At 40.5% G+C, this 19,867-nt stretch overlaps 1 protein-coding gene across 3 annotated transcripts in view; it reads left to right on the forward strand.

Moving 5' to 3' along the window:
• Positions 1-19,867, forward strand: part of LOC146497926 (ephrin type-A receptor 3-like) — a 78,403-nt gene that overhangs the window by 26,539 nt on the left and 31,997 nt on the right. For all 3 annotated transcript variants that reach the window (XM_085139428.1, XM_085139426.1, XM_085139427.1), the window contains 4 exons: positions 12,558-12,713; positions 14,975-15,310; positions 16,106-16,218; positions 17,405-17,567. In XM_085139428.1, coding sequence (XP_084995554.1) covers positions 12,558-12,713; positions 14,975-15,310; positions 16,106-16,218; positions 17,405-17,567 — 768 coding nt within the window. The remainder of the gene's footprint in view (positions 1-12,557; positions 12,714-14,974; positions 15,311-16,105; positions 16,219-17,404; positions 17,568-19,867) is intronic.

Here is a 19,867-nt window from a genome sequence, read left to right on the forward strand (position 1 = left end):
AAGTAACACCACATTCCTCATACTGATTCCACTCAGCTCTCCTGCTGTTCTTTTCACTTCTCCAATTGGATCGAAACCAAAGCGCGAAATACTGAGGAACGAGACCAATGTGCATCTGATTTGGTGTGAATTATCTGATCGCTTATCACTACAGAGACACTGGGTTGCTACACAGAATATTTTAATAGTTAGACTCATTAATAAAAGAGTATAAACTGTTTAACTTAGCATAAAGACTGAAAAATAATCAAAGATAATAAAATCCCCTACACGAGCTTCTCAAACTCAACAAATAACTTGTTATATCTCTTAATGCACCACTTCAAAGCCTATCCCAGGTGTCCTGGGGGTTACAGTGGATGGATGGATGGATGGATGGATGGATGGATGGATGGATGGATGGATTTCTTACAATCAATGCATAAATAAAATAGTGAAACATACAGAGTGTTATGTAGGTGGTTATATGCAAAGATGTTTGTTGTTGGGGCATTTTTGAATGGAGGTAACCATGTTCGGTATCATTGAGGATGCAAAGAGATCAAAACTGAAATCTTTGCTCAACGACTGAATCCTACAAACAAAAGCTTTTTAGAAGTGCTTGTAATAAAGACAAATTGTTGTTGATCCAATGACAAATTTGTCCTTTCATACATAGTGTACAAAAGTCAGTCAACGTAGAAATAAAAATCCCCCCGACTCAGGCGCTCAGTGAATCAGACAAATCAGGTGTTTGGGGAAACATGGAGATATTCCAAGACTTTTGGACATGCAAAAGTATCAGGAAAACGCATAATGCTCAGAAGCATATGTACAATAGAATTTTACACTTTATATCTCATAAGAGGATTTCAGTCCTCCCTTCATAATGAAAGGTCTAAAGAGGGAGCAGACACAGGGAAAGGCTAATCTTCACACCTATGAAAGAGACTGAGCTTTTGTGTGTGTGTGTTTATGTGTGTGCGCATGTTTATGCTGAAAGCTCAGTAGGAAACCTACCTCTTTTTTTTATTCCCTCTACCCTCAACAGCAGAAGAGTGGGTGTGTGTGCATGTGTGAATGGCTAATGTGGACAGTTGAAGCAGTGGGTAAAGCAAGCATTTTATTTTGATCAGATACAGACTTTTGAAGGTCAAGAGCTCCCTACTGTATGTTATGTCTCACACACATGTACACACACAAACACACGCACACACCTCTTATTTCATTGCTGTTCTTGTGCTGGCAGCTCGGGGAGCTTGAGAGCATGTAGGTGTGGATAGAAAGGTAGTGGGCGGCTAACAGAAGGATTTAGACAGCTAGTCAGAAGATTTTTGTGTGCATACAGTATATGAAGTGTACGTGTGCACGCTGCTGCAGGCACGGGGGCAGCAAGCTACTGAAGTGTTAGGAAGCAGGGTGTTATTACGATCCAGATGTTCTTAAAGGACAAACGGATACATGTGCCAAGTGGAGGCCAGTTTTCTGTCCCTCTACCTGTCTGTGCGAGTGCGTGCCTTTCTGCTGCACTGGCTGTCTGACTTCCCTGTTCATTTATTTGGTTAATGACAGCCACATTTTCCTTCATTACTCCTTTATTCTCCTTTATCTCCTCTCTCTCACATGTCCCTCCTTAACTCCATCCCTTTTCCCCTCTCCCTCTTTCTCATCTCCTCTCTTTTGTGTTTGAATAAATGACACGAAATCACAAAGGCTTAGGCTCTCGCTATATCCTCCATACACACGTAGTCCCCATCTACATACCCACACAACACTGACCCAGATAATGTCTATTCATGCACAGTCACAAAGCTCTTCTTCTGCGATGGCTGATCACTCGCCACACATAAGACGAGCTGCCAAATGCCACCTTAACACCAAGGTGGCGTTTGTGCCTTTTGAAGCAACAAAACCAGAGGACACAAAGGTGGCTTTGAAGTGACGGGACATTGTATGGCTGAGTCTGGTGCAGTGGGTTGAACCGTGTGAACAAACCCTAAGAGGAAAAGAGAAAAAGCAGGCCAAGGACTGAGAAACTGTTAACGCATGTTTCAACTCTTCACGTCCTTATTTAGCACTATTCCCCACAGACTGAAGCAGTGAGAGAGAGAGGAGAGGTATAGAGGGGAGAGTGTGTTTCCTTTGGGTACAGTTCCCATTAATTGGCATCTTCCATATGCCGTTGAGTTCCAGTTAGGGATAAACATGTGTGCACTCATGGGAAAGCTCATAATTTTCACATTTCTATAGTCTCGAATCAGTCTCCAGTTTTCTCAGTTTAAAATCAAAGGCGCCTGAATGTAGCCAGTGGGTTTGTTGAACAGGAAGCACAAGAACAGGAAGGCGGCCATTGACCCTTTCCCCTCATCCCTCCCTCTTTCTCTTTCTAGTTTATGGATTACTTCCAGATGTACGATCAGCCTGTCAGGTTGATAGGTCTGGCACTGCACAGGCCTGGTTGTTCAGCTCCAGTGTACAGATGTAGTTCAATTCGCTGCTGCTTTTCTATTTATTACAGCTGTGCTATTGTTTCACAGCCAGAAGGTAACATTCACAAAGATTCCAAATGACTTTTCAGCTGCAGCGTTAGACGGAACAAAGAGCAAGAACAAAGCGCATAGTTACATCATTAATTTTCTCTTTGTTATAAATATTGCTTTCCAGACCAGCTGCTGTAGTGGTATAGGTAGAATTTTTCAGCGATGCCTGTAGGCTTGAAGGACGCCTTGTCTAGGTAGTAAAAACAGTTTACTGGAAATGATTTGCCTTTTTCTGGGAAGAGATGCGAGGCAAAGAATTTGCAGAGAGAGGTGAATGTTAGTGGTCTGAAAAGGAGAACTCAGTATTTTTTGCCTGCTTGTCAACATTAAGAAAAAAAATACTTTTTCATGGAGTCTTGGCAAAACTGGATACAAAGACATTACTGTCTTATACCATTTACTAGAGTTTCTAAAAGTCAAATAAGAAGTAGAGCCTTCAGCTATCAGGCCACCCTCCTGAAAGAGACACTTTACTTTTAAGATTAGGCATAAAACTATATTTAGTAATACATTCCTTATCGTGATAGTTAGGGCTGGATCCGGTGACCTGAACATCCCTACAAAAGGTTTAGGCTGCACTAGAGGTGTGTGTTTATTACTATGTTTAAACACTCCCTCCCATAGTGTGTCTATTATCCTGTCTCCTTCTGGTCACACCCAACTGGCCGTCACAGCAAATGGGTGTCCGTCCCTGAGTCTGGTCCTTCCACAATCTTTTTTTTCTGTTAAAATGGAGTTTTTCCTTCCCTCTGTCACCATGCACTTGCTCATAGGGGGTCATGTGATCATTGGAGTTTCTTTATAATATTGTAGGGTCTTTACCTAACAATTTAAAGTGCTTTGAGGGGACTGTTGTTGTAAAGTGGTACTACATATTGTAAATGAAGCTGAATTGAACGCTACATGATAGAGTCTCCATAAACCTCTAGAACTTACCCAATAATCACACCTAAATGTTTTTGTCGATATTATAGCTGATCAAGTTTTGAAAAACTTCAGTATATCATGTGCACATAGCAACCTTGCTATGCTAAACTTCTAATGGTGTCTGCTTGTCTATTTTATTTTCCAAGAGCAACAAGGACAACCGAAGGACACTGTTTCGTTGTACTCGTGAATGTATTATAGGTTATAAAGAATTATTGTTGAAGAACAAGAGACTAACATCTCCAAACAAACAAACAAACAAACAAACTGCAAACATACAATTTGAGTCTAAATCATTTAAATTAGGCTGAAAATAGCAGCATGAATCACAGAGTCCTCTCCTTATGGCTTCTTGCCACCCAGCTGCATTCCCATGCTAAAAGGACATCATTTAGGTCTACGAGTGTCATTAGCTTTCAAGGCTGCTTCATTTGTTGATCTGGCCGGAGATCTAATTGTTTTGTCGATATTTATTCAGATAAAAAGCTTCTGCAGGACTGAATTGAGCATTTTTTTGTAATGTAAAACATGCATTGGTATTTTTCCCGTGGCAACCTTGACTTGCTTTACCTTGAGTAAGGGGCATACACATAGTAAGGGGATGTATTTATGGAACACTTTACTCTTAACCAGGCAACTCTTTATCTCTCAGATATAGATTGAAGCACAGACACACACACACAGAGAAATAGAGGTATCATAAATAAGCACACACTTAGAAACTAACTCTAAATACTTTTGATCCAGTGTGACCTTGAGGAAGGCAGGAAGCTTAAACATTGTTTTTCTGCTGCTTTAGTGTTAGCTCTTTCTAAATCCTAACCATGTTGCGGTCTTCAACTTTGAAAGAGATTGAAACATACAAGTGCAAATTTGTGCTATCTCAATTCGATTTGCTGCGAGTTTGGCTGACAAAGTCATCCACTGCCCACACACAGATTAAAGGCAGTGAAAATATGGCGTCCCACATGACAGGTACATCTGGCAGAGTGTGTTTATGACTGACACAGAGAAACAGCCACAGGGCTCTCCTTTCCTTGCCTGCCTCAGAAAATGAATTATTGAGAGTGATGAACTGAAAATAACGTGGATGAGTAAAGGAGGCTCACTGCCCCTCCTACACACACTCTTCTGGTCACGGGGCCGGCCGATGTGGGCACGTTTACTGTCGTGTGTGTGTAATGTTTTAATGAAGATATTTAAGCTGCACGTGGCTACTGAGGCAAAAAGTTGTGTGTTAATAGTAAAAGTTTGTTCTTTGTGTGTGTTTTTGTGTCGGTCTGGTGGGCTTTGTTCAAAAGGAGATGCTGTGTTCCTACAGCCTTTTATCTTGATGGCAAAACAGACAGAAGAATAAGTTATTCAGACTGTGAGTCAAACTCCCAGCAGACTTCTATTGGCCTGTCATGCTTTCTCCCTCTCTTTCTTTCCGTCCCTCGCCCATGACCCCGCTCACACAGAAACACACATGCACCTGGGATCTATTTTATCTGTTTTTAGACGGCAAGATAATCACCCAGGCTCAAAATTAGCGTGCCATCATCTTGGGTTACCACTAGAAAAGTGTGTTTCTGTGTAGATGTGGTTTGCTTTAATTGTACTGAAATTGAGCTCTCTCTTTTTCGCTCTCTTTCCCTGATTTTTTTTTCTTTTTTCTTTTTTTTTTTTGAGCGGTTTGTGTATGTGTGTGTGCCTGTCAGCGAGAGAGTAAATATTTGTGCAAGAGCTCTGGAGAAGGTCAGGGTCAAAGTATGACAGACAGCCCACTGGGAAATAAAGACACACATACATACGCGGCCTTTCTTTTGCTCTCTCACTCTCTCTCTCTGACACACACACACACACACACAATGAGAATCAAATAGAGATGGTGAGAATGGAAGTAAAACATAAGTAGACAGACAGTAGGGGACACAGAAAGTTAGAGAAAAACAGAAACAAAGAAAGGCAGAAAAAAGACAGATATGGAGAGAATTAGGAAGAGAGAGAGGGCTTCATCCTGTAGTTCCCCTTGGCCGCTCTCAGTAATTGGCTGATGTCCAAGGGACAGAGAGTAGATCAGAAATCAGCCTGGGTGTACTCATGTGCTTCATGTACTGGACATCACAAACCATTTCATATCCACTGTGGTCTTGTGCCTTTATGCGCACGCGTGTCAGAGAAGTTGTAAGACGCCATAAATAGAGTAGGGGTCTGTCCAGAGGCATCAATCATAGAGGTCTATGACTTCCATGTGGTCACGGCTCATGCCCGCTCTGCAAACATGTGATCCTAACTTGCCAGAGTCAGTTAAAAGCGACTGCTGCTATACATCATGTGCTTCCAAAGAAAACATCAGAGTTTTAAGAATAACCCCACTGTGAGCTTCACTCACATGTGTTGAGCAGTAGCAGCTGAACTAGGTGTCAGTAATGTAAACTCACTGTACACTAAAACCTCAAGGCCCGTGTCTTTAACAGCAGAGCATTTCCAGAACTGTCACTCACAGAGAACAGATATGCTTCTGATTAATTATGAGGTGTTTTTCTATAAGCCATATCCCTCGTATTCCCGCACAGTCCTACATTTGTAAATAAATGGATTCTATCATAAACATCTTGGCAGTGTATTTTAACACCTTTTCTATGGTGGGATGGACTGTCTATACACATAGATTTTCAAATCAGCAAATATCCCTTGATACTGGCAACGTCTGTTCTGTTTGTTTCCTATTTGCAATATATTGTTTTTTTCAGTAGCCTTTCCTGCTAGAACAAGTAAATCTCTCTGATGTTAAAATATCAGAGTCTACAAATATTCGAATGAGTCATTAAAATGTATTTTTTTAGCGCACTGAATCCCAGTATGCTAGTGAACAAACATTCACATTAGCGTTGCTGTCAGCTTTAGTGTGTTTGCAAATGAGCCTATGCACTCTGCAATGCAACTTGTGGTTTGCCAATAATTTCATATAGATTTGTGTCAAACTTGACTTTAAAATAAGGCACATACCTTCTTTCTTGGGGATATTTCTTAACCCAGAATGCTTGCACAGGAATTGTGTGTTTGTGTGAGCGTGCATGTGTGGGGCAGGATTAGTAGTAATGGGGAATATTATGGTGTTAAATGTTGTTATGAACTCCGATTAAGGATTAGAGGATCTCAGCAGGGGGTTGGACTCTGGATGCTGACATCTCTATCTCACACAGATCTCCTCATTACTACACACACACACATACACAGAGCTCCACACACACTTTACTTGGGTCTCTATAAACAGAGCTCTACACCGCACACAACACCTCTTACGCTACTTCCACTTATTAACGTTTGAAATCACTTACGTCACCGGCACATTTTCAGTTAATAAAGTCACATGGGTTATGCTCCTCTGCCGCTGTTAAAAGGTACACACTCTTTGCTGTGCTCCAGTTAATCAATTAATCAAAATGATGTGTTTATATAGTGAAGCACCATTAAGCGTGTAATGGAACTGTGTATTTTATTCTGTGTATCACACGTTTGGTGTAAACCTGGCTCGATGGCCGCCATTTTTATTCATTTCTTTTTTTTGCGCATAATTTTTTTCACGTATGCTATTTTTGACCATCTTCCTGAGGTTTGTTTTGTGTGACAACAATGTCAGTTCGACCGAAAACACGTTTCACAGGCATGTACGCATGAACACAAACAAACCCACCTACAGATGTGACCCCGGTGGCCATAAAGGACGTCACTTTCAATCTCGTCAGATTTCTCCACTGACGCTTGATGTATCAATTTTTAAGTAGCTGGCTTCAACTCGGGGATGTGTATATATACACACGCACTTACACACAGACACACACTCTCACTCCAACACAGACTGCTCTGTGCTCGGGGAGCTGTGGCACTTGAGGGGTACTCGAAGGGTTCCATCTTGAAAGGCTGTTGCCATGGTGACAATTATGGAGCTCATCTCCCATGGGCCAGCAAGCTTTACACAACTTTCCTCCCAGCTGAACACGGCCTTTCACACACACAGTGTACCCCCCACCTATGCACACACACGCACAATTTTCTCCTCTTTTCTGCCCTTTATGGTAAATCCGGCCGAGAGCCAATATTTGACTTGAACCGAGCGCGACAGTAAGCAAAAGAACGGAGCAATTAGCTCTTAAACTTTTGTAAGGGAAGTGAAGAGGAGGAGAGCGCTCACCGTCATCAAGAGGAAGTGTTTGTGTCGGAAGAATGCAGCGGAGGTGATTTTGCATACATTCAGAGGCGCCTGGTTGAATGCAATTAGCGCGTAATGATTCTGACGGTGAGATATCGGGCTCGCGTTCTTGTGCGTACACTTGCGTCTAAATCTGTAAAGGCCCTATTGAACATTAATGGAACACGTTTCCTGAACTATTGCAGTCAGCAGCTTCTGTTTTTTGTGTAAGCATTTAATCACTGCTGAAGCATAGCGGTTCATAGAGAAACACAGCTAACGTGTTAGAATGTATCCTGAACTGGCTCGAGGGGTCATCAAAGCTGCCAGGAATCATTAATCACGGCATAGGTCAGAGCTTTGCTCACAGACAAAGTTAACCAGCTCCATACATACCTGACCCTTGAACAGAATAATTTAAATAGACTGTACTACGTGTGCAGAAGTGTAGGATGAGATTGTAATATATTCATCCTCGAGGGAAGGAATAAAAAGGCTGTGAACCACTGTTCTAACACAGCACGTTAGTTTTATGCCTACTAAAAGGAGGAAAGAGACTGGGAATAAACGCGCATGTAATTTGTCAGTAAAGAGGACGTTAACTGCTGTTTTGGTGACGATTTGAGTCGTTTGTCAAGAAAAAAAATGGTCACAAACTGTCACAGCTTCTGGCATGTGAACATTAGCAGTTTTCCTTTTTTCTCATGAGATTCAAGGAGCGTTTGCTCAGGTTTAATCATTAATCCTCAAAAATCTGTATGAAAAGAGTCTCATATGCTGAATGCAAACACGAGAAAAAATAATTCAAGAATCTGATCACCTGGTGAACTCTTGTAGCCGAACATTTGCGTTTCTTTTCCCTCCAGCGATTCCTGAGGCAGGTGTTTGCTATTTCATCTGCTAAATGCTTTACTGGCTTTTTTAGCTGCTAACTGTCTGTCATTTGGTGTTGAGCAATGGGTTTATAAAACCCCATTGTTATACACTACCTCGCACTACCTTTTAACTGAAAACAACTGTCTCCTTGGGCTGAAAGTAAGGCTGATGGGTGCTGGGAGTGAACCAGAACTGTCAGACTGTGAGGAAAATAAACCTAAACCATGGGTTAATAGATACTAAAAAACTCAAGAGGATGAAAATTCTTTGTTGATGAATATATATTTTGCTGAGTGCCTATAAACACCATATAGATGATGGACCTGTTTGTTTATTGACTCCTGCGTTTCAAGTCTGAAGTTTTGAGCTTTGGCTATAGTTTGTGAAGCTGTAATTTAAGAGAAGAAGTGGCTCTGACTGAGAAACTGATGACACCACAAGCTCAGATGACAACGGCTTATCGATTGCAAGGTTGCCATCCCATAAAAAACACCCTGTTTAATCACCTATTTTATTCTTGGGCACTTGAGGGGTACTCGAAGGGTTCCATCACTGTGTATATACAAAATGAACACTGTGTATATTCCATAAGATTTGAAACTGGGTACTGGGACCACAAAAAAACTATAAATGTATTTACTGAGGTATTAAATCTGAAGACGTAACGTCATTTTGTCATAGACTTCTCCACAACTGGAAGGGAGTCACTTCCTGTGCATAATTGCAGGTTTAAGGCACTTCGGCAACTCTTTTCAGACCTGGCAGCTAAGAATAGCTTTTCTATGGAGTTTGTGTACACACAGGACTTCAAAGGGCCCTGGGAAGCTGCAATATGTTTATTTTATTTTCTTCTGGCATTTTATAATAGATTTATAGAACTAATCAGTTTTTGCGGTCCTATAAAACAATAAGATGTGGAGTGGAACAGAACTCAATCATCTCTTGTGTACAGTGTTTTTCCCAAAGGAAGAAGTTGTGCTGTTCCCATCTCAATCAGTGCATGGTGACTGAGGGTGTGTCTTGAGTAGCAGTACTATATCATATCTAAGAGCTATCGATTGGCATAAATACACCGACTCTCTCTAGTGACCACATGAATAATTAATAGGACACTGGATCTGAGGCCACTCTTTATCATACGCAGAAATGCATACACAGATCTGAAAAACACGCGCGCGCACACACACACACACAACACCGTCAGCTGAGGAAAATGTTAATTTGGAGTTAGCTCATAGTTCTACGACATAGTTTTTGTGTCTAAACTTTTGCTCTTGTGTGCATCTGCTTTGTGTGTATGTTTATGCGATCACTGTCTTACTGCTTCAGGCTTCTTGTCCCTTTTTTTTTTATATCTGTGGTAAATCATTAATCATAAGGGAACCAACTCAAGTAACATATTTCCCATGGGGCAGACTCTGGGAGTAGCTTGAGAAAAGTAGCGAGAGAAGCAGAGAGAGAGAGGAAGGAGAGAGAGAGAGAAGGAAAAGGGTTACTAAGAAAGTAAAAGAGGTGGGAAAAGGGAGTAGAAAGCAGCACATGAGGAAGCTCTACTCATACTGGCCAAGTCACCATTCTTGAACAAAGTTTTTGATCAGGCAGTTGTATGTGTGCCAAGGCTGGCATAGGGTGCCCTGTCTGTCCTTTACCGCTGAGGCCCTTTGTGCCTCTGTGGCTGGCTAGCGCCTGTAGCCAGGACTCTCCGGATGCAGCGTCCCCCCAGGAGAAAAGACGCTTTTCCACCGTGCTCCTACGGCCCAGCCAACAGGAACACACACAGTCACCAGCACAGCACATAGGCACCCATTACCTTAAAGGCTGACAGGAAGGAGGAAAGAGAGCAGAAACCCTCTGAGAATTACTACTCCCTTTATTTTCCTTTCATTTCTTTCTCGTTTTCTTTCTCTCATTTTTACACCTACACACCCACATCCCCTTTTTTTTCTCTCAGTGTTCTCTCAGGTCTTTTGGGGATTGTGCCAGTGGACTTTGCTCCCCTATGATGAATGATTTACCTAAAAATACTGTCTGTATGTGAGCACACAGCATCCAGGTGGAGGAACTTACCTGCACAGTGAGAAATCAAACTACTTTTAGGCCACTTTTCTATTCCGCTGTCTGCAGGTTAACCGCGGCATTGAATATGCGTGCGTGTGTGTGTTAGCGTGGTAATATACAGCCTTTCTGGGACAAGTGACGCGTAGCTTGATTAAATCCATGACCTTCACCAGCAGCACAAGCAATCAGCAGGCGAACACATGCGTTTGCACACACACACACGCTGCATACTTAACACCTTCTCACACAGGAGCGCTTGGTGCAATCAGCACCTGGTGGAATCGGTCGCATCATTGATCCAACCTGTTCGTAGCTGCATGTATACATATCCACACAAACGTGCACATACACACGCCAAGCACCTATCAAATTGCATTTGAGACACCCTCATTTTCCTTACATAGAGTTTTGTACACTGTAATACTATTTAGCACCGTGGCAGAAAAAGCCTCACAATAACGGGAATACCAGGACTATGAATGTATAAATAAATACATCCGTAATCTATATTCAGATTACCAAAGGGAAAGTCAGGAATTCTATTTTCCTGCCTAGGATGCAAAAGGGAAATCATTCACGTCCCCAGTCTATTACAGTAGGTTGCTCCTGTTGAGTGGTATCACGGTTTTCCCTCCCCAGTTTTATGACTCCACATAATGACTAATGTGCAGCTACTGTAACAGCTCTACCAGTAGTCATATTATATTATTGTAACTATTGCTGTGACTGCGGCTGTATATATTTTTGAGCCCTCGGTTGCCCGAAGATCTAATGCTTATATAACAGGAATGACAGTTGATCTGCTGTTGAACTGTGTTATTGTATCGTACAACTCTGTTGTTACACCAGTCTTTTGGCCTCATGTGAAAGGCGCTCACGTAGACCTATTGTCACAACATATTAAATCAGACTTTGTTTTCCTGTTCTTTGCCACGAGCGCTGCATGGCACATTCTGTGACCCACCTGTATCTGTAGTATCTTATCTTTTGCAAAAAACAAAGAAGAAAAGAAAAATGTTTTACTGCATTGTTTATATTTTTTGGTATGTGTTATAGAATTGTAACCATCTTATCTGAACAAGCAATTATATTGATTTTTAAATGAGATACAAGACCATTTCTACTTCAAAAGGCCAAAAAAGTTTGTATTAAGAAGTCTCAAAGAGATCGTTTTTATTTTCACATGTTTTTGCACTGACACTGAAACTGCTTGGTTACATTTAGGCAAAGCAATTACTTGGTTGAGAGGAAAAAAATGTGATTTGTGTTCATTTGGTCTATGTTAGGAAGCAGAATGTAGTTTTAGTTAAGAATGGCAACACCAGCACTCATGTTACTTTGCAGTTACACACTTGACCATCCTTATGTTTAAAACATAACTAAGAGTCAAAATAAGAACTTAGAAAAAAAAAATCCATTTTTGGAGAAGGGTAGGACACTTGTAAGTTTTTCTCTGACTTCTCTTTATTATGTGCAGGCTTCAAGTATAATTCTGTATACTTTCTGTATTATTTATGTTTTTAAATTATGATAGCAATATTAACTTAAAAGTAAGATTTGGGGACTTGATGACAAAACTTCATGACAGATGAGAGACACGTGCAGACATAAATTCAGATTGTTTGGATTTTTTTGATCGAGAGATAAAAACAAAAGTAGTCATCTGATTGTGTGTATTTCTTGTCTCTCTAGCAACACAACTTTGTTCTAAGAGCTCAGCAATTTCTTTGGCCTGTACAATGTCACATTAACTGACAGTATTATGTCCAAATCAGCCAAATTTAGACAATCACATTGTAGCAAGGCAGGAATTTCTGCTGCAATTGCAACGACTAGCTTTTATCATCACATTACAAACAAGAATATAGTAAATTGGTGTTTAAGTGTTCACAGCAAGTGTTTGGCAACACTTTTCTTTATGGTTAATAAATGCTGACTGTGTATTGTGTTTGTGGCAATTTTACAACTTCTTATTCCATATTCATCTTCTTTCCTCGCTCCAGCATGCAGACCTGGCACCTACAAAGCGTCAGCTACAGATGCCTACTGCACCAAATGCCCCCCTCACAGCTCCTCCCCACAGGAACAAGCCACAGAGTGCATTTGTGAGAAAGGGTTCTACCGTGCTGAGAATGACCCTCGCTCAATGGCTTGCACACGTGAGTGATTCAAACACTGTCAGAAAGTTCAAGCCATCACAGTCACAATATTCACTACAGTTCACTATAATGAAATTATTGTTGGGCTATGAAATTATTTAGTTACTTTTCATTGAATCAGTTTGCAGTGGATACAATTGCTGTAAGAACAGCACACAGATACGTGGTTCAAATGCTCTCTCTTTCGGTTCTCTCTTACACGTAGACACACACACACACACACATACAGCCAGAGAGTTTGGGCTACATAGTCATGGAAAGACACAGAGAAGACGCAAAAAGATGGGGGATGATTGAGTGTGCAGGAGAAACAGAAACAGATAGATTAAGATAGACGGAGGGAAGTGGAGGTGGGAAAGGACATTGTCATGGCAGAGGAGAGAGACGGAACTTGAGAAATATTGAGGAACGCGTGCACATACACACACACACACACACAAGCATGCACACTCATACTCAAACCCATTATCAGGTTATGGTAGATTACACTCATTAATCGTTGTAGCAGGTGAGATGTGACAGGTGTTATCAGCTGGAAATGAGTAACGGTTTGTTCAAATATGTATGGGCAGACACGCGCACGCCATCTCTCTTGAATGGTGAAGAGCACTATGGAGGATTGAGGAAGGAAAATGAGAAAATAAGGAGAAAAGGTGAGAGAGTTAGTCATGGAAAGACGGAGAGTGACACTCGAGACATAAGAAAAGAATAGAACAGTGGGGGAAATCGTTGAGTATCAGAGGCATATAATCTAAGTGTCATAAAGGACCGATCAGTACCAACGGTGATGATGGACAGTTAAGTGCGGCCAAGGGAAGTGAGGATGGAGAAAAGAAAAAAAAGACAGAATTAAAATAAGTCGGCACACTCTTTTAGAAGATTTATAACCAACGGCCTCAATTATACGTAGTAGGGGCTCCGTCGCATGCTGCCGGGTCTCAGCACTGGGAGGGTTAGTCAAGAAAGTCTCAAGCTCTGCTGGTCCCCTCCTGGGGCTCACGGCTCAGCCAGGACCCTGATGAGATGTCAGCATGGAATGTACTGCCAAATTCCATATGGTTGAAATACTGGCACCTTGCTGTGCTGTGGGTATCCACAGTCGGGGATTTCTATATGAGTGGTTCTCATGCTACAGGAATAGCTTACCTTGATGATGTGTTTGTGTTTCAAGGATTCTTCAGATTCAGAACAGACCTTTCCACTGATATATCCGTGGTCTTAAAAGAGTTTAATGGAATCTAAAATATATTTTCCTAAGTTTGGTGTTCTGAATGTTAAACACATAGCTCTGGATATTATATTAATCTGTCTTTCAAGAAGAATGCGCTGCATCTAAAGGTATAATGGAGAGCATTTGCGTGTAACTTTCTTTGGTTTCTTGAGAATGATTACTGACATAGTCTTTGGACTCTGACAATGTGATGAACTAATCATTTCAGCTGAAGCTCAGAGTGATATTAACCACCTAAATCATAAAATGCAACTGACTTGTGAGAATTACTTTGGGCACTTTCCATAGATCATTGTCCTCTTACTATTTATTATCTGCAGTGCACTCTCGGGGTGTGAGTTAATTTCACATGGTAAAAAATCTTTGTGCAGTCAAGTATCGGCTATTTAATATTATACGAATTCTCTTTAAAGGTTTAAGATTGAAATTGGAAAGTGCAATATGATACATTATTCTTCGATGTGACAATCTGCCAAACTCTTTCAATCACTGTCGATTTCAAAGCTAATTAACAAACTGGAAAAATATGCACCTCGCGGTTGAAGTCAGTAATTAAATTTGTAATTTAATCAGCGTGATGTCTGTTCTTTATAGAAATCGCAATTCATTTGGTAATGAGCATGAAGACGATGCACATTGAAAGACTGGATATTTCAAAAAATAATATTTGTCTGTATTTCATGCCATGCTTCTCACCAATTAAAAGCTAGAATAGCTTGGATTAATTAGCAGGGTGCCGCATGTATTGTAATACTATTTTATAGATGACTATATATTTGGAAGTGCATTATTAAATCCAGTTGTAACATGTGAGATTTTGGGCATTTCTAGTCCTTTTTAAGCAACATTTGAAGGCAGTGACAATGATGGTTAACCAATGCTGTGTACAGTTTCACCAAGGTTTCCATTTAGAAACCTTTACACTAGATTTAGTGTTGTTAAAGCAGTTTAAAAGGAACTTGTATGTAATAAATAAATAATGAATAGTAAAAAGATACAGAAGCTGATCAGAGCCTTTGTATTCTCTCAGGTCCTCCATCTGCTCCTGAGAATCCCATCTCAACTGTGAATGAAACCTGCGTCACCTTGGAGTGGGCACCACCCAGAGACACCGGAGGCAGAGGAGACATCATCTACAACCTCAATTGCACAAAGTGCTCTGGTGATGGCAAGAAATGCACAAAATGCGGTAGCAACGTCCATTTTGTTCCCAGGAACTTTGGTCTGTCATCAACAACCGTGTTGGTTACCGACTTGGAGCCAGACTCCAACTACAGCTTCACAATTGAGAGTGAGAATGGAGTGTCGGCCTTAAGTCCAACACCCAAGGGAAAAGTCGTGATAAATGTCACAACATCGCAGACAGGTGAGAACATGTGCAAGTCCTAAACAAAGACATCCCAATTTGCATATGAATGTATTTGTTGATGCCGGGAAGCTCTTTCACAGTATTATTTATTATGTTTCAAGACATTTGGGGATTTAATATGCAGTAAATACTTATAAAAAATATATAAATATAAATATATATATATATAAAAAGCAACATATTATGTGGCCTGAACATCTACTCTTTATAAATAGCATCATGCTTATGTGAGAACTCTAAACACTGATGTGAAGCATCTCTAACACTCTGACTCTAAATGACATCTTTGCACCCTTGCCTGCATGCGCAATCATATTTGCATATGTCACATGGGGGGACTGCGTAACAGAAGTGTAGCAAGGTGACGATCTCTTTCAGGTCTCATACTACTGTGTATGAGAGGTGGGAGGAAGGTGAAAGGGGTGTGGGAGGTTGTTAACCTCATTAAAATCCCCACATGCCTTGATTGTCGCTCTCAACTATGCACACACATACACATATACACACACACTCACATGCACAAGCAAACACACTTTCAAACCGCACAAGCATCTGCTCCGATGTGTGAATGGATCGGAAGTCGTAGGGTTTGGGGTTTGCACTGATCACATCAGCAGATGACATACACGTGAGTGTCACACATCTTCTAAGCTGTTTCATTAACACAATAAAATGTCTGACATATTGCAGCATGGGTCTTCTCATGTCATGGTCCTGCACCAGCCTGTCTTGCAGAGCTCTACTTTCTCTTTTACTCACGCTTTCTCCCTTTGTTTTTTCTATTTTTTATAGTTAGCGTAGTGTTGAAGGAAAGGCGGAGCAAGGACAGTGTGACTTTGGCCTGGCAGGGCCCAGAGAGACCCAATGGAGTGATTGTGGAATATGAGGTTATCTACTATGAGAAGGTGAGAAAGACCTACACATACACCAAAATGCACAAGTGGGGTAAACTGTCTTACCTAAATAAGTATTTCTCCCAAAATGTCATTATGCGCAGCTGAAAATATCTCGAGTACCCCGTAACACTACATATTTTCTAATCTTCTTGTTGTCTGTACTGCAGCCTTTGGGTATATCACTAATGACTTGTTCATTACAAACATCTACAATGCCTGTTTTCAGTTTCTCCCTTTCTATGTTTTCACTGCCTTATCACTAGCGTCTCCTTTACTGTTCATGCCAAGCTAATTAACCAAACATCTGTTGAACAAACCTCGTAAAACCTGGATGAGGTGATGAAATTGAGTCTCTGTATGTGTGGGGGTTTTGAGCTTGTTTTTATATTCTGGTGGGGACTTAAGCCTAAATACTTACCAACGTATGGGGACTTGTGTCACAGTAAGGACAAGCATTCAAACAAGTCCCTATAGGTGTTTTTTTTAGGGTTAAAACTTTATTTTAGAAAAAAGGTTGAGAAATAGATTGGGATTAGGACAAAGCATTGAAATTTGATGTTCTAAGTCAGGGTAAGTGGCTTGGGATTGCATTAGATTAATGAGTGTCCTCGTGTGGACGATGGAACAAGATTGTGTGTCTGTGTGCGTGCACGCTATCTGATCATGTGTGCGTGTGGGCTGGCAGGCATTACCAGTAAAACAGTGTTAATCCGTGTTGTAAAGTGTCTTCCATTAGGTAGAGTATCAGCCTCTCTGCAGGGAATCAGCTTACTGACAGACACACTTATTCTTTATTCATCCTCCTGCACACATGTATATAAGTGCACGCACACTCACAAGGTAGTTGAGGAAGGAAGTGAAGCGGGACTAGTAACCGCATAATGCTTTGGAGTGTGGAGAGGAAAAGATTTGAGAGTTGACAGATGCTCATGTATAAATGCCACCACATGGTCCAGCGATGAACAAATGAAAACTTAGTGAGGTGTATTTGGACCCTGGAGACATTTAAATTCAACAATTTGAGGTTTTTATTATTTTCAGACTATTTTTGTTTATTATATTATATATTATTAGTATATTGCTCTGTATAAACCTGCATAATCCAGACTCATTTAATTTCTTGGGCATTTAATATCATCTATTTTAAGTTTCTCTCCTTTTTCACTCACTGTTTCACTCTTTTTGTCTGCTCCAGAACCAACGAGAACAGAACTATACAGTTCTGAAGACTCGCTCCAACATGATGACAGTGGAAGGGCTCAAACCTGGGACCACTTATGTGTTCAGGGTCCGGGCTCGGACTGATGGGGGGTATGGGAGCTACGGTGGAGAGATTGAGCTGGAAACAAGTCACGAAGGTACAGTAAAACACGGAATAATAGATTTTATGTTTACTTATAGGGAATCGGATATTTCAGTTTCCCCCCCCAGCTGTTTTGTCCCACTTTGTCCAGTTGATTTGTTTCTTTTTCATCTCTTTTCCTCCTACTAAATTTCCATGTGGTCAGCTGAAAATTGGAATAGCAGCCAGTCCATGTTTAATACACGCCTGTTCTTCAAATGCAGTGCGCATTCTCAATATTATAAATCTAAAAGTGCTGGTAAAAAAAAAAAAAAACGGGACAAAGCTTACCTCTAGATCAAAATGTACATCCATATTATATCAAGTGTACTAAGATTTGAAGTCATCCCTGCTGTTTAAATCAATCGACTGTATGGTTATGGAATATCTTACTTTCATCCAAACAGCTTCTTCAGTTCTGCTGTCAGACAGCGACACCTTGGCAGTCTCATAGGTTGTCATCTATGTATCTGAACCAGTGGCTCGAAAGTTTTGTGGAATACTTATCAGGTGAAAGGGAGACAAGCCAGTTTCACAAGGAAGGATGTGCCGTTGGATTGAAAATTTTGATTCAACAATATCCAGTGATATATATATATATATATATATATATATATATATATATATATATATATATATATCCACCAAGTAACCACCTATACATTAAATTACATTTTCTACAAATAACCATTGATATTCAAAAATAAACCGCTAACATCCTACCTGTGGGCCAGACCACCATATATATATATATATATATATATATATATTGTAGCAGATGAAAACTTGATTTGACAGCTAAATACATGGATTATTCCAAGTAAAATGTTGTCTTATACTTAGATTTTAATAGACTAGGAATTTATACCAAAGGCAAATCCATGCCTGGTTAAGTTCAGCGGGGTTGTTCAGGCCTCATAAACAGCTTTGTGTTGCTTCTCTGTCATGTTGTTTTCAAATTCCCCGTGTTCATCCATTCTTTTTATTGTTGTTGTTGATGTTAAGGTTAGGGGTCATTCATTTTCATTATCACCTTATTGTGCGTGCTAGGATTTTCTACTTTAGAGGTTGCGTAATGTGTTCTTCAACGTGATCAATGATTCCAAGACAAAGTGGAGGAAAGTAGAGGGGGATACACGTGTAAATGGTTGGAACTGCACTATACGCTGTCTGGAAGTCTGGAAGGCGTACGAATAGCATACATACGGATGACAGTTCAAGTAATTCAGTAATCAATTAAAGTAATTATAAACTTGGTCCTGCAACAAATGCCTATTGATGTGAAAGATGATTTCTGTCCTTTAAATTGCTCCTACTAATGCAACATATACATCTCAATATTTAGAGCATTTACATAAAACATGAAAAATGAGAACAATTACGCAAGTTGTGCAAATTATGCATTCTTTAAGGGTGACAGTAGAGGGCAAAAAGAAATTAGAGTTTATACAAGTATACGGGAAAATGTACCTACAGTTAAATTCATTTGTAACCTCTTTAAATTTGTGTGCTATTGAGTTTATGGTTTCAATTCCTAGTATCAAATTTTAATTTATACAACAAGGTGTAAATGATCTTTTCTTGGCTGTCACCAAAATACTCAGTACTTTATAGAATGTCAGCTGATGAATCCGCTGAGAATTCTGATCCCACTTCTTCTATTCTCAAAAGTATATAGAGCTGTTGCTGTGCCTTCAAATAAAGGTTCACAGTCAAGTTCAGTGTTCTAAAATACAGGATCTGCCTTATGCAGCTGATCCAATATCTCAGTAATCTAATTAGATCGATTCTATTGATTGTTAAAGAAGGGGTGAGTACGTGTGCACCACAAAATATAACAGGAGATCAATGCTTATCTGTACTTACCTTGGAGCTTTAATTTGCCTCTTCAACACAGGCACAAGCACACACATATATACAGTGCATACACACTCAGTCGCACATGTCTGCCCATGCTTAGCTAAACCAGATAAATGAGGTATTTGTTTTGAGTAATGGCTCGATTGGTGTGGCGTAAAAATCGATGCATCTTTGCAGAAAGTTCTCGGTGGTAGCCTTGTTATGTGCAATGTTAACATATCCATTTGGACAGCACAGAAGAATGGGAATAGCTTTCATGTCTACTCTCATACCCTCGCAGGGAATGTAGAGAGGGAGAGCGCTTTTCATCAAGGACCTTACTTACTATTCCATCCACCTCCCTTTCTCTCCTTTACTCGTTTGCGGCCCTCTCTTTTTTCAGTCTCCCTCAGCCTCTGTCTTTTACCTCTTTTTCTATTGCTATCATATTTCATTCTATCTCTATCCTCCTCCGCC

This window comes from Neolamprologus multifasciatus, chromosome 18 (genome assembly GCF_963576455.1).
Source record: "Neolamprologus multifasciatus chromosome 18, fNeoMul1.2, whole genome shotgun sequence".
Taxonomy (NCBI): Eukaryota; Metazoa; Chordata; class Actinopteri; order Cichliformes; family Cichlidae; genus Neolamprologus; species Neolamprologus multifasciatus.